Consider the following 26,036-nt stretch of genomic DNA (forward strand, 5'->3'; position numbering starts at 1 on the left):
AAACAGAAAAACATAGAGCACATTCTATATACAGCTATACCTTTAGGCTTGTTAAGTAGCAAATAACCCTAATGTACACTTAATTACAGAAAGAATTACATAAAGATATAAAGAAAAAATATACAGAGGATGTTTAATGAGTTTTCAGCCAGAGGTACTGTACTTATAAATCTTTGAGATTTAGAAATATTTCTGGTTTTGGTCTTATGTATAGGGCCTGATGTGTCCACTGCTTAGAGTGAATAAGTGTAAACATTTTCAATGCAAACAAACCAATCTTTAGGAGCTGCTTTCAATTCTTCACTGCTATCCAAAATATATTCCAATAAAGGTATGAATTATTATCAAAACTAGAAGCTGGCCTAGTGTGGCCTAGAAAGCGGTAGGGTTCAAGTCCTTGGATGTTGTACTTTGGAAAACACCAAGTAATGCAGTTGCTGGTAAATTTCAAAGAAACATTACCCTAATAGCAAAGTTTTCCCTAACGAGCAGGACTCTAAAATAATTTTGCCACAAGCCAGCACCTACCCTCTCATAACAATTCCTCTGTGCTCCTGTCATGGGGTCTAAAAAGAGCATTTAGATAATTTACAAGCCTATAATAAATCTTCAGCTGAAACACATTACAAAGCTCTGATTGTTAAACCAGTTTAAGAAAGAGAGAGATGACAGATGTCTCTTAATAAAACCATAACATTATTAGCTTTGCCTCACGTTTTAAACAGGTATTAAATGCTGAATGGCTTCCTGTAGTCTCTTAATAAGTCATGATTTGTCTGAGCTCCACTTTAAACTTGACTACAATGCTTTTTTTCAATGAGAGAACCTATTTGTAAACTTCTAAATTTGCCATAAGAGACTGGGAAGCTTACAGATACCTGGGGAGGTCTCAAAAGTTGACAGTGAAAGGTGTTAGCATAAAAGAGGGAGATGCTGATGAAGTCATCTGGGGTATCAGGAGAAAGAGATGGAAGGATTCACAGAGAAAACTTCTAGATCGAGGGAGGACTATCACGGCGTTTAAGGGAAAAGCACTCTCAATGCCTCCTCTAACTCCAGATCCTCTAGCTTTTCATTTTCCTATACACCTCACATGTGTTTTGCATCAGAGCTCACTTTCAGTAGCTTTAATGTATTTCAAGGAGCTGTGTTTAAGGTTGGGAAGGTCTATGTGCATCCAGAGACACAGGAAGGGTCTCACTGTATGCCGGCTTGCACCTGAGAAACACTGTGCTACTCTTGATAAAATTATCTAAGTTCAACTTCTTATGGAATCCAAACACATAAAAATACATAAACTTTCATGAAGTATTATTGATGATGTCAATACGTGAACTATTCCATTTCAGCTAATAGACTAAACCACTTAAAGCCATTCAAATGCACATTTATTTAAATGTTTGGAATTAAGAGCAGCCTAGAAACAGAAAACGTGTTCAAATATTTATTTTAACAGCATCTTTTGGAACATGTTTATTTCCCTTAAAAAATGACACAGACAAAACATGTACACTGTAACAACACTTTCCCCTGTTTCTCCAGAAGAAAAATGTTTCTGCATGCCTGATAACAGATGGTGCAACCAATAGTAAACCTGGCTCTCAACACCAGTGAAGAACCATTCTCCAAATGCCCAGTGTGCCTCAGAGGAAGTATACAATTTAAAAGTTGACCCTGTAGCAAAAATTTTGAGTCAAATTATTAAAATTTAGAAAAGAAACTGGATTCAAATACTTACAAACTAGGCAGTTTTTAAAACTAGACCTTTAAGACAGTCCTGGGTCATCCATAATATATGAGAGTCACTCTTAGGGGTGGTAACAACATAACTATTATTTCACTTAACATAAGGCTAGTCCATGAAATAACAAAATCAAACAGTTGGGATAAAAATTTCATTCAACTTACTGTAGGGTATCAACACATATTTGAGCAGAAGTTAATTTCTTTGCACTCATATGTAACTTCATTTTGAGATTTACATAAATGCAAATAATCCTTTAAAAGACTTTAGACCTAAGAAGGCAAACTTTGTAAGTTAAAGCTCATAATTTTCAAATTTTCACAAATAAAAATTTAATGCAGGATCTATGATCTTGCATGCTATTAGTTGGTTTTCATTCATTGTTAAGTTTCACAAGAACTTTTATTGTCTAGGATACTACACATTCAAAAAACATCTTTATAATTACAGGTTGTCATTTTTTTCTACAAAAATAGAATTGCTCAAAAATTTTTATCAATTTGCTTTTATTTTTCTATAAATATTTTAATAGAGTTGTTAAATGTCAGAATGCCTGATAGAATCATTTAATCTGTGTAGTCAAAATACTGAATATTTAAAATGTCTAGCAAACGTTTTTCATTTAATAAATGAAAAATTCATCGTGTAGTAAATGATATGTTCCATCTTCATTTGTATTTTAGGTAGGTGAATACAATCATAGAACAGCAAAGTGTAACTCCTGCAAAGGTCAGACTTAAAGTAGCAGGGCAGTTTCTAGTGGCACTTCCATTCCATGTCTGTTGTATGAGGAAATATGTAGAAGCTACTTTAGGGTATTTAATCTGGATGTTGAATTAACTGTCATGCAGCCAGCATAAGTTAAGGATTGCTGAATAAGGGAATCACAAACTTTAGTTCAAAATTTTGATATTTTAAATACACTTATTTAGTGAGTGGCTATACCAGTGAAGGGTAACATTAATGAAAGTAAGAATGAAGTTTTAAGCATGGAATAGTAACTATAAAAACAAACTGCTACACAGAGACTCACTAATATTATAGCTTTATACTGTCTTCATTTTGATAGTGGGTTTAAAATCTATGTTCAGAACTAGAGAAATATCCAGAGTCAAAAAATATTTATCTCAAGGTATCTTTCTAAAAGAAAGAATTTCCAAAATATTTTTATTATGTAAATTTTTTAAAGCCACTTTTCCTGCAAAAAGGTAAGAACAAGATAAAATCACTTGCTTTCCTACCCCCCTCTAGTTAACCAGTACATATTTAAGCACCTATGGTGTTGACAGCATTAAATTTAGCAACAAATTATCAGTGTAATATTAGCTGCTTTAAAAATAACTATTATTTTACATTAATTCTTTCAAAAATAAATGTACCTAGTATAAGTCAATCAATCTCATTTTATCACTTAGTTATTGACTGAGATTTCAATCTTCTTTAAATGTTCTAAAACTTATCAGGCTCTATCTGCATTGAATAATCAAATCAAATCAAATCAAAAGTCTTGATTATATTCAGCTAGCATGAACAATGAAAGTGAGTCAAACATTCTCCTTCAAACCGCGAAACTGAATGGATTACATCTTTTGGCATGAGTTCAATTAATTTCAAGTATTCATCACTGGTAGAATTAAATTTCTTCCTTTCTCAGGTAAGAATAATCATTAAACTCAAGTGCTTAAAAAATAAATAAAGGCAATAATAGATAAATATATAATTCTATATTTGGATTGCAAGAATCAAAGTAAAAGCAAAACACATACACACACAACCAGAGCCGCCAGTCATCTATCTTCATATAATCAGACAATAATTTTGATGATAGAATACTTGGATTAAATTACCTTCCTTTTTTTCTGTGCTTTAAGATAGACAGAAATTCAAAGCATTAAAATGCCAACTAAGTAAGGACGGGTATGAATTGTGAGTAAAATATGAACACTGATTTTTTGTAATAGTTTGGGTCTCATCAAGAAGAGGCCTATTTCAGGAGCATAATAAATACCTATTGCATAAGACTTTGGTACTGATGGTGCTGGGTTCAGAACTCAGGGAAGATTTTGCAAACAGAAAATATTTTTCACAGAAAAAATGCAAGGAAAGCAGATAGGGATAATAAAGCTTTTTTTCTTAATGATTCCTCCTATTAGCCTAAATAGTCCTCTATCGACATGCATTTTTAGACGAAGAAATTCATCTCTTAAGGAGGTCTATAATCTGTCTTAAGCCTTACTATAAAATAAAAAAGCAATAATTTGATAAAATGCTAAAATAGAAATAAGACAGTGATATTTGAGAAATCTTAAAATGTGGGGTGTATTCTCCATGACTAAACTAATTAAATATTCCCAAAGTGGTAAAATATTTCATCATTAATAGGTGATTGCATGTCTGAAATGAAAAATGTTGTTACTTCTGAATAGCCTGAGAAAAAGAACATGCCAACAATTTAGAAATTAAACCCTACACAAGTGTTGACAGCCATAGTAAGAAAACAGTGCATACAACAAATGTTAAGAGCTATTTACAGATTTAAAAGCAGTTCCCATTCTTTCAGCAAAATTGGTGACATAAAACCTTTTGTACCAGATTATCATAGTCATCTTTCACAGAGAAAAATACCAATGCAGTTAAGAGATTTCTCAAAAGATTCACCATTATATTGATCATTTTTATTTAAACCTTTAAGATTTTTATCCATGCTTATAAATAAGGCAAAAGAAAGGCAGAAAAGACATCTTGGGATGAAAACTTAATTTTAATTTTACTTTTTTTTTTTTTTTTTTTTGAGACGGAGTCTTGCTCTGTCACTCAGGCTGGAGTGCAGTGGCACAATCTCAGCTCACTGCAACCTCCATCTCCCGGTTTCAAGTGATTCTCCTGCCTCAGCCTCCCAAGTAGCTGGGATTACAGGCGCCAACCACCACGCCCAGCTAATTTTTTTGTATTTTTAGTAAAGATGGGGTTTCACCATGTTGGCCAAGCTAGTCTCGAACTCCTGACCTCAGTGATCCACCCACCTTGGCCTCCCAAAGTGCTGGGATTACAGGCATGAGCCACCGCGCCCGGCCTTCTCTTTTCTAAAGGTTAAAAAAAATGACACTGAAATCCTGAATAACAATTATAATTAATAAAGATACACAAGAACATGCCAAGAATTCACCCTATCAGCAGATATAATACTGGGTAGTAACGAAGTTTGCTTATCGGTAGCACTCCTTTAATCAAGTTTTCCATTCTGAAGACTATTTTTGGCTTTCTCTTGTTTGATGTGAGAGATGACTTTGATGCAACCTTTTGAAATTTTGATCATCCACATGACATTCATCACATCCAAAACAACACAACTAATGACCCAGGATAACTGGATTAAAACTCCAAGCCTTTTGTAGGGTTCTGTTCCATACACGGAATACATGAAGCCATAATGAGGAAGCATTGAGGCAATCCGCACGATGAAGAATACTACTGTCATGAGTATTCCATTGATAACGATAGCTTTAGAAAACTTGGGATACTTCAGAGCTTCAAAGAACCACCTGAAAAATGAATTAAAGAAACATCATATTTACACTGCCTCTCTGAGGATTAACCATTTTTATTTTAGTTTTTAAATTTTAAAATTCAGTGAAGGAGGAGCAAAGGGCCTAGAATAGCATACACAATGCTGAAAAAAGAAAAAGTTGGAGGACTCGCACTACCCATTTCCAAGACTTACTATAAAGCAACAGTAATCAAGTCAGCATGGTGTTGGTGAAAGAATCAATAAACCAATGGAAGAGAAAAGAGAGCTCAGATATAGACCCACACAAATATACTCAACTGATTTTTGACAAAAGCATAAAGGTAATTCAGGGAGGAAAAAAGTCTTTTCAACAAGCTGTGCAAAATTATATATCCACATGGAGAAAAATGAAGTTAAGCAGAGATCTCACACCTTACACAAAAATTAACTCAAAATGGATCATAGACCTAAATGTAAAATGCAAAACTATAAAACTTCTGTAAGAAAACAGGGGAAAAAACCTGCATGATCTTGCATTTGGTGGTGATATTTTAGATACAACACCAAAAGCATCATCCATGGAAGAAAAAGTTGGTAAGTTGGACTTCATTAAAATTAAAACTTGCTCTGTGAAAGACACTGTTAAAGAAAAGACAACCACACACTAGGAAAACATATTTAAAATATACATGTATGATAAAGTACATATATACAGAGTACACAAAGAATTCTTAAAAGTCAACGATAAGAAACAACCCAATTAAAACACTGGCAAAAGAGCATAACAAACATCTCATCAGAAAATATATACAGATGAAAAATAAGCATATAAAAAGATGTTCACTATTGTCATTAGAAAGTGCAAATTTCAGTGGCTCACACATGTAATCCCAGCACTTTGGGAAGCCGAGGTGGGTGGATCACCTGAGGTCAGGGGTTTGAAACCATCATGTTCAGTTGGGTGCAGTGGCTCACGCCTGTAATCCCAGCACTTTGGGAGGCTGAGGCAGGTGGATCATCAGGTCAGGAGTTCAAGACCAGCCTGGCCAAGATAGTTAAACCCCGTCTCTACTAAAAATACAAAAACTAGCCAGGCGTGGTGGCAGGCACCTGTAATCCCAGCTACTCAGAGGCTGAGGCAAAGAACTGCTTGAACCCAGGAGGCGGAGGTTGCAATGAGCCAAGATCACACCACTGCACTCCAGCCTGGGCGACAGAGCGAGACTCCATCTCAAAAAAAAAAAAAAAAAGAAAAGGAAAGAAACCAGTGTGGCCAAAATGGCGAAACCCCATCTCTACTAAAAACACAAAATTAGCTGGGTGTGGTGGCGCATGTCTGTAATTCCAGATACTTGAGAGGCTGAGGCAGGATAATCTCTTGAACCTGGGAGGCAGAGGTTGCAGTGAGCTAAAATTGTGCCATTGCACTCCAGCCTGGGCAATAACAGTGAGACTCCATCTCAAGATAAGAGAGAGAAAGAAAGAAAGGAAAGAAAGGAAAGAAAGAAAGGAGTGGAGGCGAGGCGGGGCGGGGCGGGGCGGGGCGGGGCGGGGCAGGGCAGGGCAGGGCAGGGCAGGGCAGGGCAGGGCAGGGCAGGGGAGGGAAAGGAAAGGAAAGGAAAGGAAAGGAAAGGAAAGGAAGAAAGCGAGCAAATTTTAGCAACAAGATACTATACTATACACCTATTAAAATAGCTAAAATCCCCAAAAATGGACAATAACAATTGCTGGCAAGGGTGTGGAACAAGAACACTCACTCATTGCTGCTAGGAATGCAAAATGGTACAACCACTTTAGAAGACAGTTTAGCAGGCATAAAACTAAACATATTCATAGTACACAAACCAGCAATCACATTCCTAGGTATTTTTCCACTGATTAAAAGATGTATGTCCACACAAAAGCTGCATACATGTTTACACCAGCTTTATTCATAACTGCCAACAACTACAAGCCATCAAGATGGACAAACATTACAGTATATCCATACAGTGGAATACTACTTAGCAATACAAATAAACTATCAATTCATGTAACAGCAAGAATGAATCTAAAGTGCTAAGTAAATGAAACCATTCTGAAAATCCTGTATACTGTATGATTCCATTTGTAGACATTCTAGAAAAAGCAAAAGTATCAAGACAGAAAACAGAGCAGTGGTTTCCAGAGTTTTGGAAAGAGTAGAAGGGGATTGAGTAGGTAAAACAAGGGACATTTTAGAGTGGTGAAACTGTTGTGCATAACACTATAGTGTTTGATACATGACATTATGCACTTATCAAAACCCACAGAAGTGCCCAAAAAGTGAACCTGATGTATGCAAAATTTTAAACAATCAGGAGGTTGAGGGATGCCAGGATGCAATGCAAACAGTGACAAACAAATCTTAACTGTTACAAATGGATGATACAACATCCCTGAAAGGACTAAGGTAGAAAGAGGTGCTGACCTAAGTGACTTCAAAGATGAATGGAGACAATAAGACAAAGGCAAAAGAAACTGTGTACAGGCAATGTACTCTAGCTCATGGCAAAAATGGTTGACAATTCTGAAACCATTATACATGTGTATCAGGACTGAACAAATAAATAGATTTGTTTGATGAAAAATAGTGGGAACCAGGTTTCTCATTGTTGGAGTGAAAAGTTTCAGACAAGCAAGAAGAGGCTAGATTTTTGGCATGAGATACTGGATTAGATTTGGAAACAGTGAGCTATTTTAGCTTGATATAGCTATAAATGCATACATACAGAAATAATTATAGATACATGTATACGCACAGGTCAGCATATTTCCAGGTTCTGTCAGCTAGGAGCCCATAGAAACCATGATGCCTCAGTAACAATAAGCACACATGGCATCCACATGTTGGCTTCTAATACCACTCTCCATGAGAGAAACTAGGGCTCCTTGAGAAATACCTGATTTGAGGGCTGGGAACAGAGAATACACAATATACAATATGAACCTGTTAGAGTATCATTTAGGGCCAGAGAACAAGAAAGTGCTCAAGAAACAAAATGATGTATCTTTATGTCAAAGGAACACAGAAACCAACCAAATGAGCATTCCAAGTCCAAAACTCACAATATGAGCAACAAAATAAATAATGTTGCATTGGGTTATAACCTAAAGTATAAATATCCAGAAATCAATATTGATATAAATGAATAGGGGAGAAGAAACAAATCTGTTCTGAATAACTGCAAATAATTTATGTAGAAATCACACCTTCAATGAGGTAAAGCATAAACCCCTACTCTTCAAGTGTGGGCTGTGTATAGTGTAATGTATTGAACTGTTTCCCACTAAATTCTTATGCTGAAGCCCTAAAGCCCCAAAGTGACTGTATTTCGAGATAGGTTCTTTAAGAAGGCAATTAAGGTTAAATAAAGTCACAAGGGTCAGGCCCCAATCCAATAGGACCAATGCCCTTAAAAGAAGAGAGAGACCAAAATTCTCCCTCTCTCCCTCCATGCACACACAGTGAAGAGGCCATGTGAGGACACAGAGAGAAGTTGCCTTCTGCAAGAAAAGGAGAGGCGCCTCACCAGGAACCAACCCTGCAGGCACCTTGATCCTGGACTTCCAGCTGCCAACACTGCAAAAACACATTTCTGTTAAGTCACCCAGACTGTGGCATTTTTTATCGCAGCCCCAGCAAAGTAATACACAGAGTGACTTCCTTCCAAAGTGTACAGTATAGAAGGGGCAGGGGAAGGGCAGGTGTGAGGAATAACTTTAAAATGGAGAAACCTGACAAACACTACCTCAGGTGAACAAGCTTAACATCAACAATGATTAAATCATGTTCACAGCATGCAGTCCTAATATATGTGATGAGAATGGCACTGTCCCTCGGTGGTCTTCCTCCCCAAACCCCATAGCCCCAGTGTAATCACGAGAAAAACATCAGACAAACCCAAATTGAGGGACAGTCTACAAAACACCTGATCAGTACTCCTCAAAACCATCAAGGTCACCAAAGACAGGGGACATCTGAGAAACGATCACAGCCAACAGTAGCCTAAGCAGACATGAAACTAAATGTAGTGTGGCATTCTGGAAGGGATCCTGGGACAGAAAAGGGGCACTGGGCAAAAACGAAAGAAATCTACACAAAGTATGGACTTCAGTTAACAATAAGATATTAACGTTGGTTCGCTAACTGTAACAACTGCACCCTACTGATCTATGATGCCAACAATAGGGAAAGCGGGGTGTGGGGTACATGGGGACCCTCTGTATCAGCCTTCTGATTTTTCTGTAAATATAAAACTATTCTAAAGATAAAAAGTTTTTTAAAAAGTTCAGCAAACATTCGCTGTATTCCACTTTTGCTTTCTTAAAAAAACTGCCTTGCCTAATTTTACATCATTTTAGAAATCAAATTGCAAAGGCAGTAAAACATCCGTGTATCTTAATATTCAATTTAACTGAATTAGTCATGATTAAGCTAAAATTGTTCAACATAAGAAACTAAAAATTAATAGTTAAAAAGCCTGAAAATATTTTGAGTGATTAAAATATCAAATAATTTATATAGGATAAGAGATGTGTTATGTTTTATAAGTTTACGTAGGATAAAAGAGCTAAATTATCCAAGACAATTAAGAGAGACTATTTAGATAGCAATGGCTAAATTAATGAAATAATATTGCAAACAGGAAAACCACCACTAAAGCAATGACATCCACATTCTAATCCAGGTCTCTGATCCTCCAGCCTTCTCTTCTCCAAAGGCTTCCCTTCTCCTTCAGCCATTCATTTCTTTGACTACATGGCAGCCTTGGAATTACTCAAGAAATATTATACCTCAACGAATCCATTCCTCTCTAATCATAAGCCTTCCATATGTCTCTTTACCCAATCTCACCTAAACTACTTCTTTGACCTTCAAATCCTCAAATCCCTCTCTATCAGCCTCCATGATTTCACTTCCTTTCCTACCTAATCCAATCTCCAAGTTAACTTCAGAACACACATCAGCACCCTCCGTTCTCTTGCCACTTAATCTATCTCACCCACTCTGCTGATCTCCAGTGTTTCATCAAGCCAGCTTTCCTTAGGCAATACAGAATGATGTGAAGAGTACATAGGGTGCTCTGCAGTCAGGCTGCCTGGGTTGAAAGCCTGGTTCTGTCATGGAGTAACTGTGTGGTCTTAGCTCTCTCTGCTATTGACCTCTATGTTTGTTCTCTCTATAAATGAGGATAAATGATAGTACCTCCTTTGTACTATGAAGCTGCCATGACACAGAGTAAGAACTTCCCCCATACTGTAAATTCAATAAATATAATTACCCACCAATCTTGACATATTAAGATAAATGGCACAAATATAATTTTAAAAGATTTGAACTTCAGCAGAATTCTCAAATTGGCTTGACAATCCTTTCATTTAACTCCATAGTTCCCATATAGTTGCTTCCAAACATGTCCTGCCATTCAAGTCAATTCCCTTCCTCATTCACTTTTGTCTCTCAATCCCATCAGAGTATCTGGTTCCTTCTATTACTGAGATACAGTTAATTCTTGAGCAATGCCAGGGTTAGGGGTGCTGACTTCCCACGCAGTTGAAAATTCCTTGACTTTTGACTTGCTCACATTTATCTACTAGTAGCTGATTGTTGACCAGAAGCCTTACCAACAGCATAAAAGTCAATTAACATTATTTTATGTTATTTGCATCATATACTATATTCTTACAATACAGTAAGCTAGAGAAAAACATTATTTTCTATAGAAAAGAAAATCATAAAGAAAAGAAAATATATGTACTATTAAGTGAAAGTGGATCTTTGTAAAGGTCTTCACTCTTGTCGTCTTCACGTTAACTAGCCTTGAGTAAGAGGAGTTGGTCCTGCTGTCACAGGGGTGGCAGGGTGGAAGAGGTGAAGAAGTTGGAGGAAAGGCAGGCACACTTAGTGCAAATTTTATTGAAAAAACTCCATGTGTCAGTGGACTCATACAGTTCAAACCCATGTTGTTCGGGAGTCAACTGCATTAGAGTCCATCAACCATGAATTCCTTCCACTCTGACCCCAAGATCTCAAAAATTCTTCTCAGGCCCCTTTACCTTTCAACTCACAGAAGAGTCCTCACCTTCTAGGATTTACTCAATGAACTACCCTGCTTTCCCTTGCTCTATCAAGTTCCCCTTCTATAAATTGATTCTTTCTTCTTTTACCAACATGCTCAATTCCTCCTAATCCAAAAACCTCCCCTCCACCGCTTCTCTTCTCTGCCAATTTTTTGAAAGGGAAGTCAGACATATTCACAGACATTCTTACTCCACTCCCAAACCCAATATGATATGACTGCAACTCTACAAAAGAAGGTGGTCACCCATAGCTTCCCCTTAACCATAGTGTTAGCTTCTGCCAATTTTTCCATCTAACCAGTGCCTGGTCTTTAAACCAGTTTCTTTCAAAGGAAAGACCCCAAATATCAGTTCAAGGTGAAATAATATTTATATAACTGTCCTCCTTACCTTCCTCTTCCATGGCAGAAAGATCACTTATTTTGTTGGAATCCACCTCTTCTTACCTAATTAGAACATTCTTTCATTCTAGCAAATAAAGGCTAACAGTTTGTGAAAGTATGTACTGAATCTGAGAGGAAAGACGGGAAGGGAGGAAAACACGCATGTGGGAAGGAAGGAAAGAAGGAGAACAACACTTTCTTTTACCCACCATTTACTGTTATTACTAAAACAGGTATAAAAGACAGCAAAATGTATGTATTTATTAATACAATCCTCCATTGACTCCAGAGAGGAAATCCTAACTTTGGTCATTTAGCAATTATTCCTCCTCCTACCCTTCTAAAGGAACTTGAACCTTCTCATTAAGTTTACTGGGAGTTAACTGTGTGGAGGTATTGTACTCCCTAAAAATTGTGTAAAAACTAGAAAAAGTGTAAAAACTAGGCATTATTTGCTCTAATTCACATTTGGAAAGCGGATGGAGGGCTATTTGCAGGTACAGAAAAAAAAGTGAGAAAAGAGGACAGGGACAAATAATTGATCCTTGATGGCACTGGTTTATTGAGTTTTAGAGGAGTTGAGAGTCAGAAGTTTGAGAGAGCCTTGGGAAAGCTGTGGGGTCGAGATATTGTGAGTCCAAGAGGAATGAAGAGAATTTTAAGAAGTGCTGTTGTGAGTAACAAACTGGATCTTTGTTGACATCCTTGGAAAAACTCCAATAAGGATTTGGATGCTGTACTGTTTCCAGAACACTGTGAAGGGACTGGGCTGTGAGCTGACTCTACTTACATCTTAGTTGCAAATGTAATTTCTTCAGGCATGTAAACATTTGTATTTAATATTTAATAAATATTAACCCTGGAAGGTTAGGAATTTAAGAACTGAATTTTAGACAAGTTTCCCTCCAGCTCCATATTATGTTGGTTCCCTTACTACTCCTAAATTATTCCTTCATTATATCTACTCTTCTTTCTCTGATTTTCCAATCTTGTTTTTTTGTTTTGTTTTGTTTTTGTTGTTGTTGTTGTTTTTTGGTCGATTTTTGACACGGAGTCTCGCTCTGTCACTAGCTGGAGTGCAGTGGTGCGATCTCGGATCACTGCAACCTCCGCCTCCCAGGTTCAAGCGATTCTCCTGTCTCAGTCTCCTGAGTAGCTGGGACTACAGGTACCCACCACCACACCCAGCTAATTTTTTTTTTGTACTTTTAGTAGAGACGGGGTTTCACCATGTTGGCCAGGATGGTCTCGATCTCCTGATCTCATGATCCACTTGCCTCAGCCTCCCAAAGTACTGGGATTACAGGCGTGAGCCACCATGCCTGGCAATCTTAAACATTTAACTCTAATCTTCTAAATACCATCTTTTCTCACAGGTTAAAATATCACCTTATTCTGATCATCCAAACATTCCTCTCTCGAGCTCTCACTAAATTTCCACTCAGAGGCTGTGTTTGTCCTCTTATCCAGTATCTTCGAACTAAATTCGTCAACTTCCCTCCAAGTCTTCCTAATTCTCTATCACTTTTGATGGGCACATTTCTCTGGGTCCAATATAGGATTTGTCTTAAGCTTGTCTGTATTCTCTAATTTATCCATTCATTGCCAATTTCATTTTATTTCTTCAAAATCTCTATTTTGTCATCTCTCTAGTCCCACAGCTTAATATGGACTCTTATTTACTTTCTGAACTAATGAAATTATACTGTTCATTCACACAACTTAGAACTGGATAACCTAACCCAAACTTTTGTCTCCAGTGTTACAATCTATCCTACAAATATCAAAAGTTATAACCACTCAGTGCTCTTTCCAGAATGTCTTTCTCCACTATAATCTCACTGTCCACTGGGTCAAGTTCAATCAGCTCTCCCAGATACTCAATATCCTCTATGTCTATCCACCCTCCTCCTAACACATACTCTTTGATCCTACCAGTCACTTTCTCTTTCCCATAGCATGTTTATTTCACTTTTCAAAATCCTATGTTAATTCTTTCCTTCTTGAATGAAGGCCCTTCCCTCTCTATCCACTTCTTTTTAAAAAAAGTCCTAAAACATTTAAGCTTGTATGCCACGTTCTCTGTGAAGCCTTACATGACAAATATCAATCAATGATAGGTCTTAAAATGTGGTTTATGTACCCCTGAGTCCTTTTTGGGAGGTCTTCTGGATAAAATTATTTTAATAATAGTATTAAAACATTACTTGCCTTTTTCATTGTGTTGACTTCTATACTGATAGTGCAAAGCGCTAGTAAATAAAATTGCTGGCATCTTAGCACAAATAAAGAAACGGTATTAATGGCCACTGTATCCTTTCCCACTACACGCTTGCTTGCAGTTAAAAACAAAACCAGAGGCCAGGCGCAGTGGTTCAAGCCTGTAATCCTAGCACTTTGGGAGGCCAAGACGGGCAGATCATGACGTCAGGAGATCGAGACCATCCTGGCTAACCCGGTGAAACCCTGTCTCTACTAAAAAATACAAAAAACTAGCCGGGCGAGGTGGCAGGCGTCTGTAATCCCAGCTACTCGGGAGGCTGAGGCAGGAGAATGGCGTGAACCTGGGAGGCGGAGCTTGCAGTGAGCTGAGATCCGGCCACTGCACTCCAGCCTGGGCGACAGAGCGAGACTCCGTCTCAAAAAAAAAACAAACAAAACAAAACAAAACAAAAAAACACACACACACACCAGAAAAAAGAAAAGTTTCAGTTAGAAATGCCCTTAATGAAGCAGTAAGAATTATTTATTATTTTTATTAAATGACCTCTGAGTATGTGTCTTTTTAATATTCCATATGATAAAATGGGAAGTACACATAAGGCATTTCCGCTGCAAAGTAAAATGGTTGTCTTGAGGAAAAACCCTCAAGTGATGGTTTGAATTGTAAACTAAACTACCAGGTTCTTCCACAGAATGCCATTTTTACTTGGAAAAAAAAAAAAAAAAACAATAAACTATGATTGCTTGAGCCATCTGGCAGGCACTCTCTCAAAAATAAAAAATAATGGGCTTGTGACATAAAGAAAAGCAACTGACAGTTTTGATGCCAACAACAAAATTTGAACTTTCAAAGGAAAATCAGAATATTGGAAAATTTGTATCTGGAACTGTGAGCCTGACAGCCTCTCAATACTTAAAGACTTTTCTAATGAGATCTGTGGTGATATTTTAAATGTCATCTAATAAATGTTCAACACTTAGAAGACCTACATAACTCAATGAGCCAATATTTTCCCAATGACCAAGACATGATGAATCAAAATTATGCATATGTAAAAGATTGAAGGCCTGTCAGGTGCGGTGGCTCACACCTGTAATCCCAGCACTTTGGGAGGCTGAGGCGGGTGGATCATGAAGTCAGGAGTTGAAGACCAGCCTGGCCAACACATTGAAACCCCGTCACTACTAAAAATACAAAAAATTAGCCAGGCATGGTGGCAGGTGCCTGTAATCCCAGATACTCAGGAGGCTGAGGCAGGAGAATTGCTTGAACCTGGGAGGCAGAGGTTGCAGTGAGCCGAGATCGCGCCACTGCACTCCAGCCCAGGCGACAATGTGAGACTCCATCTCAAAAAGAAAGAAAGGAAAAAAAAAAGGTTAAAGCTGAAGAAAGCCCAATGAATTTGATTATAGCAGAGTATGAAAAGTTCATTGATATGGTTTCAGATTTCACATTTACTTACCCTTTAAGAAACTACCTCTTGGTATATTTTGATGACATATTAAGGAATATCGACAATTATTAGTGTTTGAAAAGACCACTAAAATACTTTTTTTCTATTGCATAATTAACTCTGAGAGTCCAGATATTTTTCATATGCTTTGAACACTACATATCACAACAGACTGAAAACAGATGCCAATCTGAGAATCCAGCTGAATTCTATCATTCCAGATATTAAAAGAGATTTGCAAAAATGTAAAACAATGACACTGTTCCTACTAAAATGGTGTTTTGTTGTTGTTGTTTTGGCAATGCAGTTATTTTTCATACACACACAAAAATTTGGTGTTAACATGGAATATTATTGTTAATATTCAACGAGTTAATAATTTTTTGGTTTTTTTTTTGTTTGTTTTGTTTTTTTTTGAGACAGAGTCTCACTCTATCACCCAGGCTGGAATGCAGGAGCATGATCTCGGCTCACTGCAACCTCTACCTCCTGGGTTCAAGTGATTCTCCTGCCCCAGCGTCCCGAGTAGTTGGGACTACAGGCATGCACCACCACACCCAGCTAATTTTTGTGTTTTTAGTAGAAAAAAGAAAAAATTGTATTTTATATTTTTAGGTATTATTTTCTCAAACACAGACATGAAGCTAGACGTTATATCTGAAGCTCCTTGAAGTCACAGAATGGGACATTTAGGTACTGAAGAGGTATTTAATAAATATTGAATGAACATATTAAGAAGCATAGGTGCAAAGCTTTTACAAGGTATTCAGTTTCAATACCAATTCATGAACTATGTCCTCAAAAACAGTTAAGAGCATTTAGGCAAGAAAGAAGTTAGCACCATTAAATTACTTTATACAAAAGAAACCTGCGTGTGGGCGTAATTCAGCAGCAGAAATTTCACTGAAGCCCAGGTGTCTAAACTACTTCAGTACTTTTTCACTGTATACCCCAGCACATGCATGCCATGTGCCTTCTTATATACAAAGCTCTAAAATGGAGAGAAAATAAAAATACCACCAACTAAAAAAGAAAGCAACTAAACTATGGAAACTCTCACAGTGATTAAGAAGCTGTGCTCAATATTGTTATAATCTCCTTATTGCTTAATGATACCATTTATTATTCATATTCTAACCCCAGTTCTCCTTTTCTTAGGAAGGGTTCAATGCTTTTAGAAAAAGGTACGGTATAACTTTTTACTATAAAATTATAACATTAAACTACCTCTAATTTTATAATTTCTCAAACAGAGTTTTAAACAAAAACAAATGGAGCTGCCTATTAGTGTCAAAGGTAGCTTTATCCTGCTTCACAATCTCATAATCAGAATCATATTCAAGAGACAGAATTAGCTAAAGCTTAACTCATCACCTCTGGGGAGTCATTCATTCAAAAAGCAATCAAATGGCTACTACATGCCAGATAATGTGTGGACACTGGACCATGCAAAGTTTAACAAAATTTGGCCCTTGATCTAATGAAACGTAAAGATAAATAGGAAACATAAAAAAGAGAGAACTTTGTAATAAAATACATTAAGTATAGTAATATAAACATATGTTGCTATTATGAAAGGATATGTAAGAGGCATCCAACTCAGCCTGGGAAGAGATGGGGTTTAGTGATGGAAATGATCCCTGGGTTGAGTCCTAAATAACAAGTAAGAAGACAGGAGGCATTGCCAGCAGATGCACAAGTTGGTGTGAGACAAGAGTCTGATGGGCCATGTGGCAGAAGGAGATAAGACAGCTCTTCTTGCAGAGCTTTCTGTGTCACACTGAAGAGCTCATATTTTATCCTGTAAGCAGTCAGAGCCACTGAGAGGTCTTAACCAAGGAAGCTGCATATTTTTTTCTTCTTAAGCTATGTTGTAGGCTCCTACAAAGTCATATATTATCTTTACTGTGGAAGATAATAATATAGAAGAGAGACGAAAGGGGAACAGGATGGGAGACAGGAGATGGTCTATGACAAGGGCTGGAAAACTATTTCCATAAAGAGCCAGATAGTGAACATTAAAGCAGTAGCTGCTGGAGGCCATCTGTTCTCTGTCAGAACTATGCAATTCTGCCATGGTAGAGTTAAAGCAATCATGGCAGAAAAGTGAACATGGCTGTGCTCTAGTATAACTTTGTTTACAAAAACAGGCAGAGGGGCTGACCCATAAGCTGTGCATGGTTTGCCAACCTGGCCTAGGGCCCCACTGCCCAAAGGAACTTTCCACAATAATTAAAATGTTCTACTAAAGGTATGTTGCTCACACATACCTGTAGGTTCTGTGTATGGCCACATGGAGCCATAAAGCACTAGAAATGCCAAAAGTTAGACTAAGGAACTGAATTTTTAATTTTATTTCCTTTAAATGATTTAAATGTAAATATTCATATGTGGCTTGTTGTTACTCTACCAAACAGTACGGAGTTAGAAGCTGGTAAGGTAGCCAGCAAGAGATGGTGAACTCACTGAAGGTAGAGACAGAAAAGAGGTGGTAAAGATGAGAAATATTTAGGAGGTGATATGGTAGGACCTAATGCTAGACCAAATATAGTGAGGGAGAAACAGTCAAAAACACTTCACCCATGCTGAGCAGCAGTAACCAAGTGGACAGCTGGGCCATGCACTGAATATAGAGGGAAATATGTTGTGCTACTTTAGACATGTTGATTCAATGCGCCACCTAAGAAAACACTTGACTATAATACAGAGAAGTCGGTAATATTAAATATGTTCTTTTCATAGATAAAATGACTGTGATACAGGGATATTAAGTAATTTGTCCAAGGTCATTGCAACTTGAGTTTATCTGATTCCAAAACTAAGGTATAGCCCCTTATACCAAGATGAGTAAATAGTTAAGAGCTGACACCTTGGGAGGGAAGAACTCACCCGGAGATAAGCAGGAGGAATATCAGTGAGACTCTGTCTCAAAAAAAAAAAAAAGAAAGAAAAGGGCTGGGCACGGTGGCTCATGCCTGTAATCCCAGCACTTCGGGAGGCTGAGGTGGGTGGATCACCTGAGGTCAGGAGTTCGAGACCAGGCTGGCCAACATGGTGAAACCCCGTCTCTACTAAAAATACAAAAATTAGCCAGGTGAGGTGGCAGCGGATGCCTATAATCCCAGCTACTCAGGAGGCTGAGGCCGGAGAACCATTTGAACCTGTAAGGTTGGGGTTGCAGTGAGCCGAGATCATGCCACTGTACTCCGGCCGGAGTGACGGAGTGAAACTCCATCTCAAAACTAAATAAATAGTAAAATAAAAATTAAACAGAGGCCGGGCACAGTGGCTCACGCCTGTAATCCTAGCACTTTGGGAGGCCGAGGTGGGCAGACTGCCTGAACTCAGGAGTTCGAAACCAGCCTGGGCAACACCATTAAACTCCATCTCCATTAAAATACAAAAAGTTAGACAGGTGTGGTGGCATGAGCCTGAAGTCCCAGCTACTCGGAAGGCTGAGGCAGGAGAATTGCTTGAATCCGGGAGGTGTAGGTTACAGTGAGCCAAGATCACACCACTGCACTCCCACCTGGATGACAGAGCAAGACTCTATCTCCAAAAAACAACCAAAAAAAAAAAAAAAAGAAGAAGAAAAGAAAAAAGACAGCTGATCCAGGCTAATCAGCTGGTAAACACTAATGCCAGACCTCTTGATAAAGAGACTAATAAAATTTGTAGCAAGAGAGGCTTCATCTATGGGATGCTTTTAGCAGAACATACTTAGTCTAGGATTGCTTATGGTAAGTGACCCAGGAATTAATGGATTTATGACATCTGACCTCCTTGAGAATGTCACATAAGCTATGTAACTTAAGATTAAGTGGAGGTGTTTTATCACCAAGAGAGCTCCTTCTATGTAAATGATATGAACTGCACACATCACTTAGAGACCTCACAGGTTCCCACGTGGTCTGGTGGTTAAACAAAAATCTTACTAAAAAATAAAATTATTTTTTAAAAGAGACCTCACAGGTAATCTTGTTCCAGAGTATACCCTATGCACACAGACCTAGGGAGCCCTGTCAATCGTCCTGAATATCTTCCTGCTTTGCTTGTGCCTCCGATGGCCAGTATCTTCAAAATTATTCATAAGGCTTCATTCAGAGTAAGCACTCTAACTTACGTGTCTCTGATGTGGAATACTCCCAACTTGCTGTGTTATCCCTGTACTAAATAACAAAAGACAACATATAATCATAGAAGCCTTTCCTGGGTTTTAGATTTTGACTGAGTCTTGAAGGATAAATTTCTCAAAGATGGGGAGAAAATAGAGGATATGAATAAAGGAAAAAATATGAGAAAAACCCAAAGGAACGTAAGACAGTAAGGATACAAAACTGATTCTAATGAATAATTTTTAAAAAGAGGCCAAAGACATATGGAGCACATCACAGAGAACTTCAGAAGTCAGAGAGAGATGTGTAAACAGGATGCAGCTTTCAGTGAAAAAATAAGGTAGTGAAAGTGGAATGTAAGAAAGATGATTCTGGTAATACTGTGAGGAAAGGACTGAGAGAGGTTGTATCTGGAATTAGGGAAGTCAATTAGAAGCTACTGTAGAAATTAAACCCTTGCATGTATGGCCAAATGACTTGACAAGGGTACCAAGACTACACAATGGGAAAAGACAGTCTCTTCAACAAATGTGCTGAAAAAACTATATATCCACATTCTAAGAATGAAGTTGAACCCCTATACCATATACAAAAATTAATTCAAAATGAATTAAAGACCTACACATAAGACCAAACTATGAAACTCCTAGAAGGAAATATAGGGGAAGGCCTCAGGATATTAGACTTGGCAATGATTTTTTGGATATGATATAAAAAGCACAGGCAACAAAAACAAGAACAGACAAATGGGACTTCATCAACTTTAAAATCTTCTGCACATCAAAGGAAACAATCAGCAGAGTGAAAAAGCAACCTATGGAATAGATGAAAATATTTCCAAATCATATATTGGATAAAGTATTAATATTCAGAATATAGAAGGAACTACTACAACAAAATAAATAACCCAATTTAAAAATGGGCAAAGGGCTGGGCTCAGTGGCTCATGCCTGTAATCCCAGTACTTTGGGAGGCTGAGGTGGGAGGACTACTTGAGGTCAAGAGTTTGAGACCAGCCTGGCCAACATGGCAAAACCCCATCTCCACTAAAAATACAAAATTAGCTGGGCATGGTGCTGTATGCCTGTAATTCTAGCTACTCAGGAGACTGAGGCACACGAATCACTGGAACCCAGGAGGTGGAGGTTGCAGTGAGCCAAGATCACACCACTGCACTCCAGACTGGGTGACAGAGCAAAACTGCATCAAAAAAAGAAAAAAAAAAGGAAAAATGGGCAATTAACTTCAACAGGCAATTCTTTAAAGATATACAAATGGCCAACAAACGCATGAATCAAAGTAAAATGTGAATCAAAACCACACGACCAGCCAGGCACGGTGGCTTACACCTGTAATCCAAAATTTTGGGAGGCCAAAGTGGGAGGATCGCGTGAGCCCAGGAGTTGGAGACCAGCCTGGGCAACATGGTGAAACTCCATCTCTACAACAAATACAAAAATTAGCCAGGTGTGGTGGCACATGCCTAAAGCCCCAGCTACTTAGAAAACTGAGGTGGGAGGATCCTTTGAGCCTGAGAGGTCAAGGCTGCAGTGAGCCAAGATCATGCCACTGCACTCCAGCCTGGGAACCAGAGTGAGACTCTGTATCAAAAAAAAAAAAAAAGAAAAGAAAAAGAAAAACACATGAGATATCACCTCCACCCATTAGAATGGCTACTATCAGAAGAACAGAAAACACCAAGTGTTGATGAAGACGTGAAGAAATCAGAACCCTTGTGCACTGTAAGTGGGAATGTAAAAAGATGTATGCATTATGGAAAACTGTATGAAGGTTCATCAGAAAATTAAAAGGACCATGATATGATCCAGCAATCCCACTTCTAGAAATATATCCAAAAGAATTTGAAACAGGGTCTCAAAAATATATTTGTATGCCCATGTCCATTCCAGCATTATTCACAATAGCCAAGGGGTGCGAGTAATCTCAATGTCCATGGACGGATGAATGCATAAGGAAAATGTGTTACCCATACAACAGGAATATTATGCAGCCTTTAAGAAGAAAATCCTGTTATATGCTACAACATGATGCACTTTAAGGACATTATAGTAAGCAAAATAAGCCAGGCACAAAAGGATAAACACTGTATGATTCCATTTATATGAAATATGTAGTCAAAATCATAGAAACAGAAAGTAGAAAGGTGGTTGTCTAGTGCCTGCAGGAGAGGGAATTAGTGTTTAATGGGCATAGAGTTTCAATTTTGCAAAATGAAAAAGTTCTTAAGGTCTGTTGCACAATAATGTGAATATACTTAACACAACTGAACTGTATTCTTAAAAATGGTTGAGATGGGCTGGGCGCAGTGGCTCATACCTGTAATCCCAGCACTTCAGGAGGCTGAAGTGGGTGGATCACTTGAGGTTAGGAGTTTGAGACCAGCCTGGCCAACATGGCGAAATCTCGTTTCTACTAAAAATACAAAAATTAGCCGGGCATGGTGGTGGGCACCTGTAATCTCAGCTACTTGGGAGGCTGAGGCAGGAGAATCACCTGAACCTAGGAGGTGGAGGTTGCAGTGAGCTGAGATGGCGCCACTGCACTCCTGGCGACAAAGCGAGACTCCATCTCAAAAATAATAATTCACTAGTGATTATTATCAATATCACGAATTGTTAGTTTAGTTATTTACATTGTATGTATTTAAAATAAAAGTAGTCTTTTTAAAAAATTGTTTTTACAGACAGGGTGGATCTCAGCTCACTGGACTCACTGTGTAAACTCTTGGACTCATGCAATCCTTCCACCTTAGCCTCCCAAACAGCTAGAACTACAGGCAAGCACCATCACGCCCAGCTAATTTTTTCTTTTCTTTTTGTAAGGATGGAATCTCACAATGTCACCCAGGCTGGTCTCAAACTCCCGGCCTCAAGCAATCCTCCTCTGCCTCAACCTCCCAAAGTGCTGGGATTTATAGACATGAGTCCCTGATCCCAGGCAAAAGTAGCCTTTTAAATTTAAAAAAACAAAAAAGATTATGTATTTCAATGAGTCACTAGTATAATGTCAATATAAGAATTTGGGGACAGGTGGAAGTTAGTGTCAGGAATATGAGCTAAACCCAAAATGAGTCAGAGTGATATTTGTCCTTTTCCATAAACAGCCCCACTGAATTCTAAGATTCAGTGAATATCATTCAGCTTGCACTGTACAACATGGAGGGTGAAAGAATGAGCTGTCCTTGAAGTGCATCATGTTGTAGCATATGACAGGATTTTCTTCTTTTTAAAGGCTGCATAATATTCCTGTTGTATGGGTAACACATTTTCCTTATGCATTCATCCGTCCATGGACATTGAGATTACTCGCACGCCTTGGCTATTGTGAATAAGGCTGGAATGGACATGGGCATACAAATATATTTTTGAGACCCTGTTTCATCATAAAGCACCATCGTACTGCAAAGAGCAGGGTTTAAAAGCTAGCACCACCCCTTGCTAGCTAGGGAAGCTTGGGTAAGTTACTCTAACCTTTCCACGGCTCAGTTTCCTCATTTGTATGGTGGTGATAACAATTCATATCACAGATCCATATCTTTTATATAGTAACTTTAGGATCACAGGAAAAGGTTTTGCCCAAACTAAAAATAAACAGCATGACTTTAAAATAATAAATGATATCAGTAACATACCGCTGATTCACAAAAGGGCTGGAAAGCTCTGCAAGCAGGCGATAATTCCCAATGTATACCAGCACTCCATTTTTCTGAATGATAAACATAAAACACAACGTCAAGGATAACATTCTTAACAAAATTCTCAAATACTGTAGAAATACCCAAATAGCTTCTCAGCATAATATAACAATCAATACCAAAACAGATCAAGAAGTTTTCTACCTTTTACTGTTAAACTGATTTTCTTGGTGAGAATATAGAAAGATCCTTGGAATTCTACAGTATTTTTAAAAAACAGTAAATTATACACTTATGTTCACTTATGTATATAGTGTCCCCTTAATGAAAATAGGCTTCAACCAGTTGTCTCATGTTAAACAAGTGAACTCTGTAAATAACCATTAGTAATGGCATTTTCAAATTACTGTAGGAAAGAATGATCACAAAGTACTGTGAATTTCAGAAGGTGAGGAGTTTTATAATGATTTAACACCCAGTAGGAACTCACTTTATATCCACTACTAAGTGGAAGCACCTTAAAAATCTCAAAAAAGCACTTATCCTAAATAACAATACATAAGTCTGTCAGTAGAGGTATATTTGCACAGTATGACAACATATGCCACCGTGTTTGTTCTGAAAAAAATACTTGTGAATCAGAAGATCCTAGAGCTAAATTTAGGATCTTTGAGACCTTTTTAAATTTAAACATAATACATTCCACCAATTAAATAATATGAAAAGTTTAGCAGAGTTAGTAAACATTGGAAAGAGAACCAAAAGTATGCATTCTAAAAACTTTTAGAATATACTTTAAAAATTGCTACTAAGTAAATGGAGTCACTCCAGCACTTCCAATTCAATAAGAATTATGATTACATGCCAAAGAAAATAGTCCTCCCCACCTCAATACATTAGATATACACAAAAGTTTGGAAACTATTTTTCTACTGGCTACACCATGCTGCCTTCCAAATGAGAACAATATGAAGCATTAAAAAAAATAGGTGGACTTTTTATTTGATCATTTTTAGTATTTATTCATGAAAATTATTTTAGGAATCCAAAATTCTAAGCTAGATTATAAGAACTATCTTTAACAAGGTTAATCTAAAACTTTTTATAATCACAAATTCATTATCCTTAGCAATACTGGAATGTGTGATGAGGAAGAAGGAAGGAGGGATGGCCAAACACACAGACACAGCAGGCAAGAGGAGCACTGAATACACAGGGGGTGACCAACTTTTCAGAGAGTCAGCCAGGGCACAGCCATACCAGTCCAGAGGCATAACAACATATGAAAAAGAATTATGCAGAGGTTTTATTACTTTAACACACAAATATGAAGAATAGGTATTTATTTGAAATGATTATTCTATACTAGTTTTCTGTTATAATAAATGCTTTTATTTAAACAAGATGGAAGAAGTGCAGATTAATTTGCATGTGCTTGCCTGTCTTATCCCAGATTTGAGAGACATGGTCTCCTTAGGTGCTTGCACATCTCCTCTATCAAGCCTGTATTAGTTTGCTAGTGCTGTCATAACAAAGTACCAAAAACTGGGTGGCTTAAGCAACAGAAATGTATTGTTTCACAGTTACGGAGGCTAGAAGTCCAAGATCAAGGGGTTAACAGGATCATGTGCTCTCTGCAGGCACTAGGGAAGAATCTGTTCTAGGACTCTCTGCCAGCTTCCTGAAGTTCCTTGGCTTGTGGCAGCCTAACTCCTGTCTCCACGTGGCATTATCCCTGTGTGCATGTCTGTGCCCAAATTTCCCCTTTTCATAAGGATACCAGTTATAGCAGATTAGGGGCCCACCATATTTTAATACAAACTCAACTAACTACATCTACGATGACCCTATTTCCAACTGAGGTTACATTCTAAGGTATTGGGAGTTAGGACTTCAACCTATGAATTTTGGAGGGGACACAATTCAACCCATAACAATGCCCGATCCCAAATTCTTTCCTGCCTATTGTGCAATATGTTCTGTATTATCTCCCTAATTAAATTTTATGTGTCTTTCCCTCTGTCTATAACATATCATTATATACTAATATATATAAAATACCACAGATTTCCATATACAATAATAACTTTCCTTCTCAGTGACATCTGGGACACTCTGGTGTTGATATCATAACTGTTCTCATTTTCATTATCTGAACTCTCAGAAAATAGTCACAGTATTCACAGTGTGGTAGGTTAAACTAACACTACGTCAATACAAATCACAACAGTTACTCCAATGGGCAAAGTCAATGATAGACTGTTACTGCTCACAATTACAACACACTTAAGTTGCATCAGTGGATGATCCGTTACTGTGAACTGCAAATCATAGTTGCTATGATTTTGTTGTATCACAGGAAGGGGTTTCCCAGGCTGCAGGATTTTCAGTGGTAGAATGGTAGGACTAGGACAGCTCTGAATAGGCCACTCTTATCTTTGTTTTATTATAAATGCATTTGGGCTGGGCATGGTGGCTCACACAGGTAATCCCAGCACATTGGGAGGCCGAGGCAAGAAGATCACTTGAGCCTAGAGGTTCGAGACCAGCTTGGGCAAACATAGCAAAACCCCATCTCTATACAAAAATTAAAAATAACAAATAATTGATTTTAATGTATATTCAAAATCACATTTGCAGCTAAAAAAAAAAAAAAAGCAAAGGGATGAGAAAAGCACAAATGTCTGAGCCCTCTAATTTATTCAGCATAAAGAAGCACTTTAAAGATAATAAGGAACAAATTGCCATTTGCATTTCAAACTCCTTAGGTATTTTGTGTGCTTTTTTAATGAAAAAATTTGGTGCCTTGTTCAAAGTTTAGGTGAGTTTTCTCAAAAGAATTGCTTGGAATA

General features: G+C 37.7%; 1 protein-coding gene across 5 annotated transcripts in view; it reads right to left on the reverse strand.

Moving 5' to 3' along the window:
- Nucleotides 1-1,430: 1,430 nt before the first annotated feature.
- Nucleotides 1,431-26,036, reverse strand: part of TLCD4 (TLC domain containing 4) — a 79,498-nt gene continuing 54,892 nt past the window's right edge. For all 5 annotated transcript variants that reach the window (XM_007977882.3, XM_038003358.2, XM_038003353.2 and 2 more), the window contains 2 exons: nt 23,182-23,255; nt 1,431-5,286 (listed from right to left, as the gene is read on the reverse strand). In XM_007977882.3, coding sequence (XP_007976073.1) covers nt 4,968-5,286; nt 23,182-23,255 — 393 coding nt within the window. In that variant the 3' untranslated portion in view covers nt 1,431-4,967. The remainder of the gene's footprint in view (nt 5,287-23,181; nt 23,256-26,036) is intronic.

This window comes from Chlorocebus sabaeus, chromosome 20 (assembly GCF_047675955.1).
Source record: "Chlorocebus sabaeus isolate Y175 chromosome 20, mChlSab1.0.hap1, whole genome shotgun sequence".
Taxonomy (NCBI): Eukaryota; Metazoa; Chordata; class Mammalia; order Primates; family Cercopithecidae; genus Chlorocebus; species Chlorocebus sabaeus.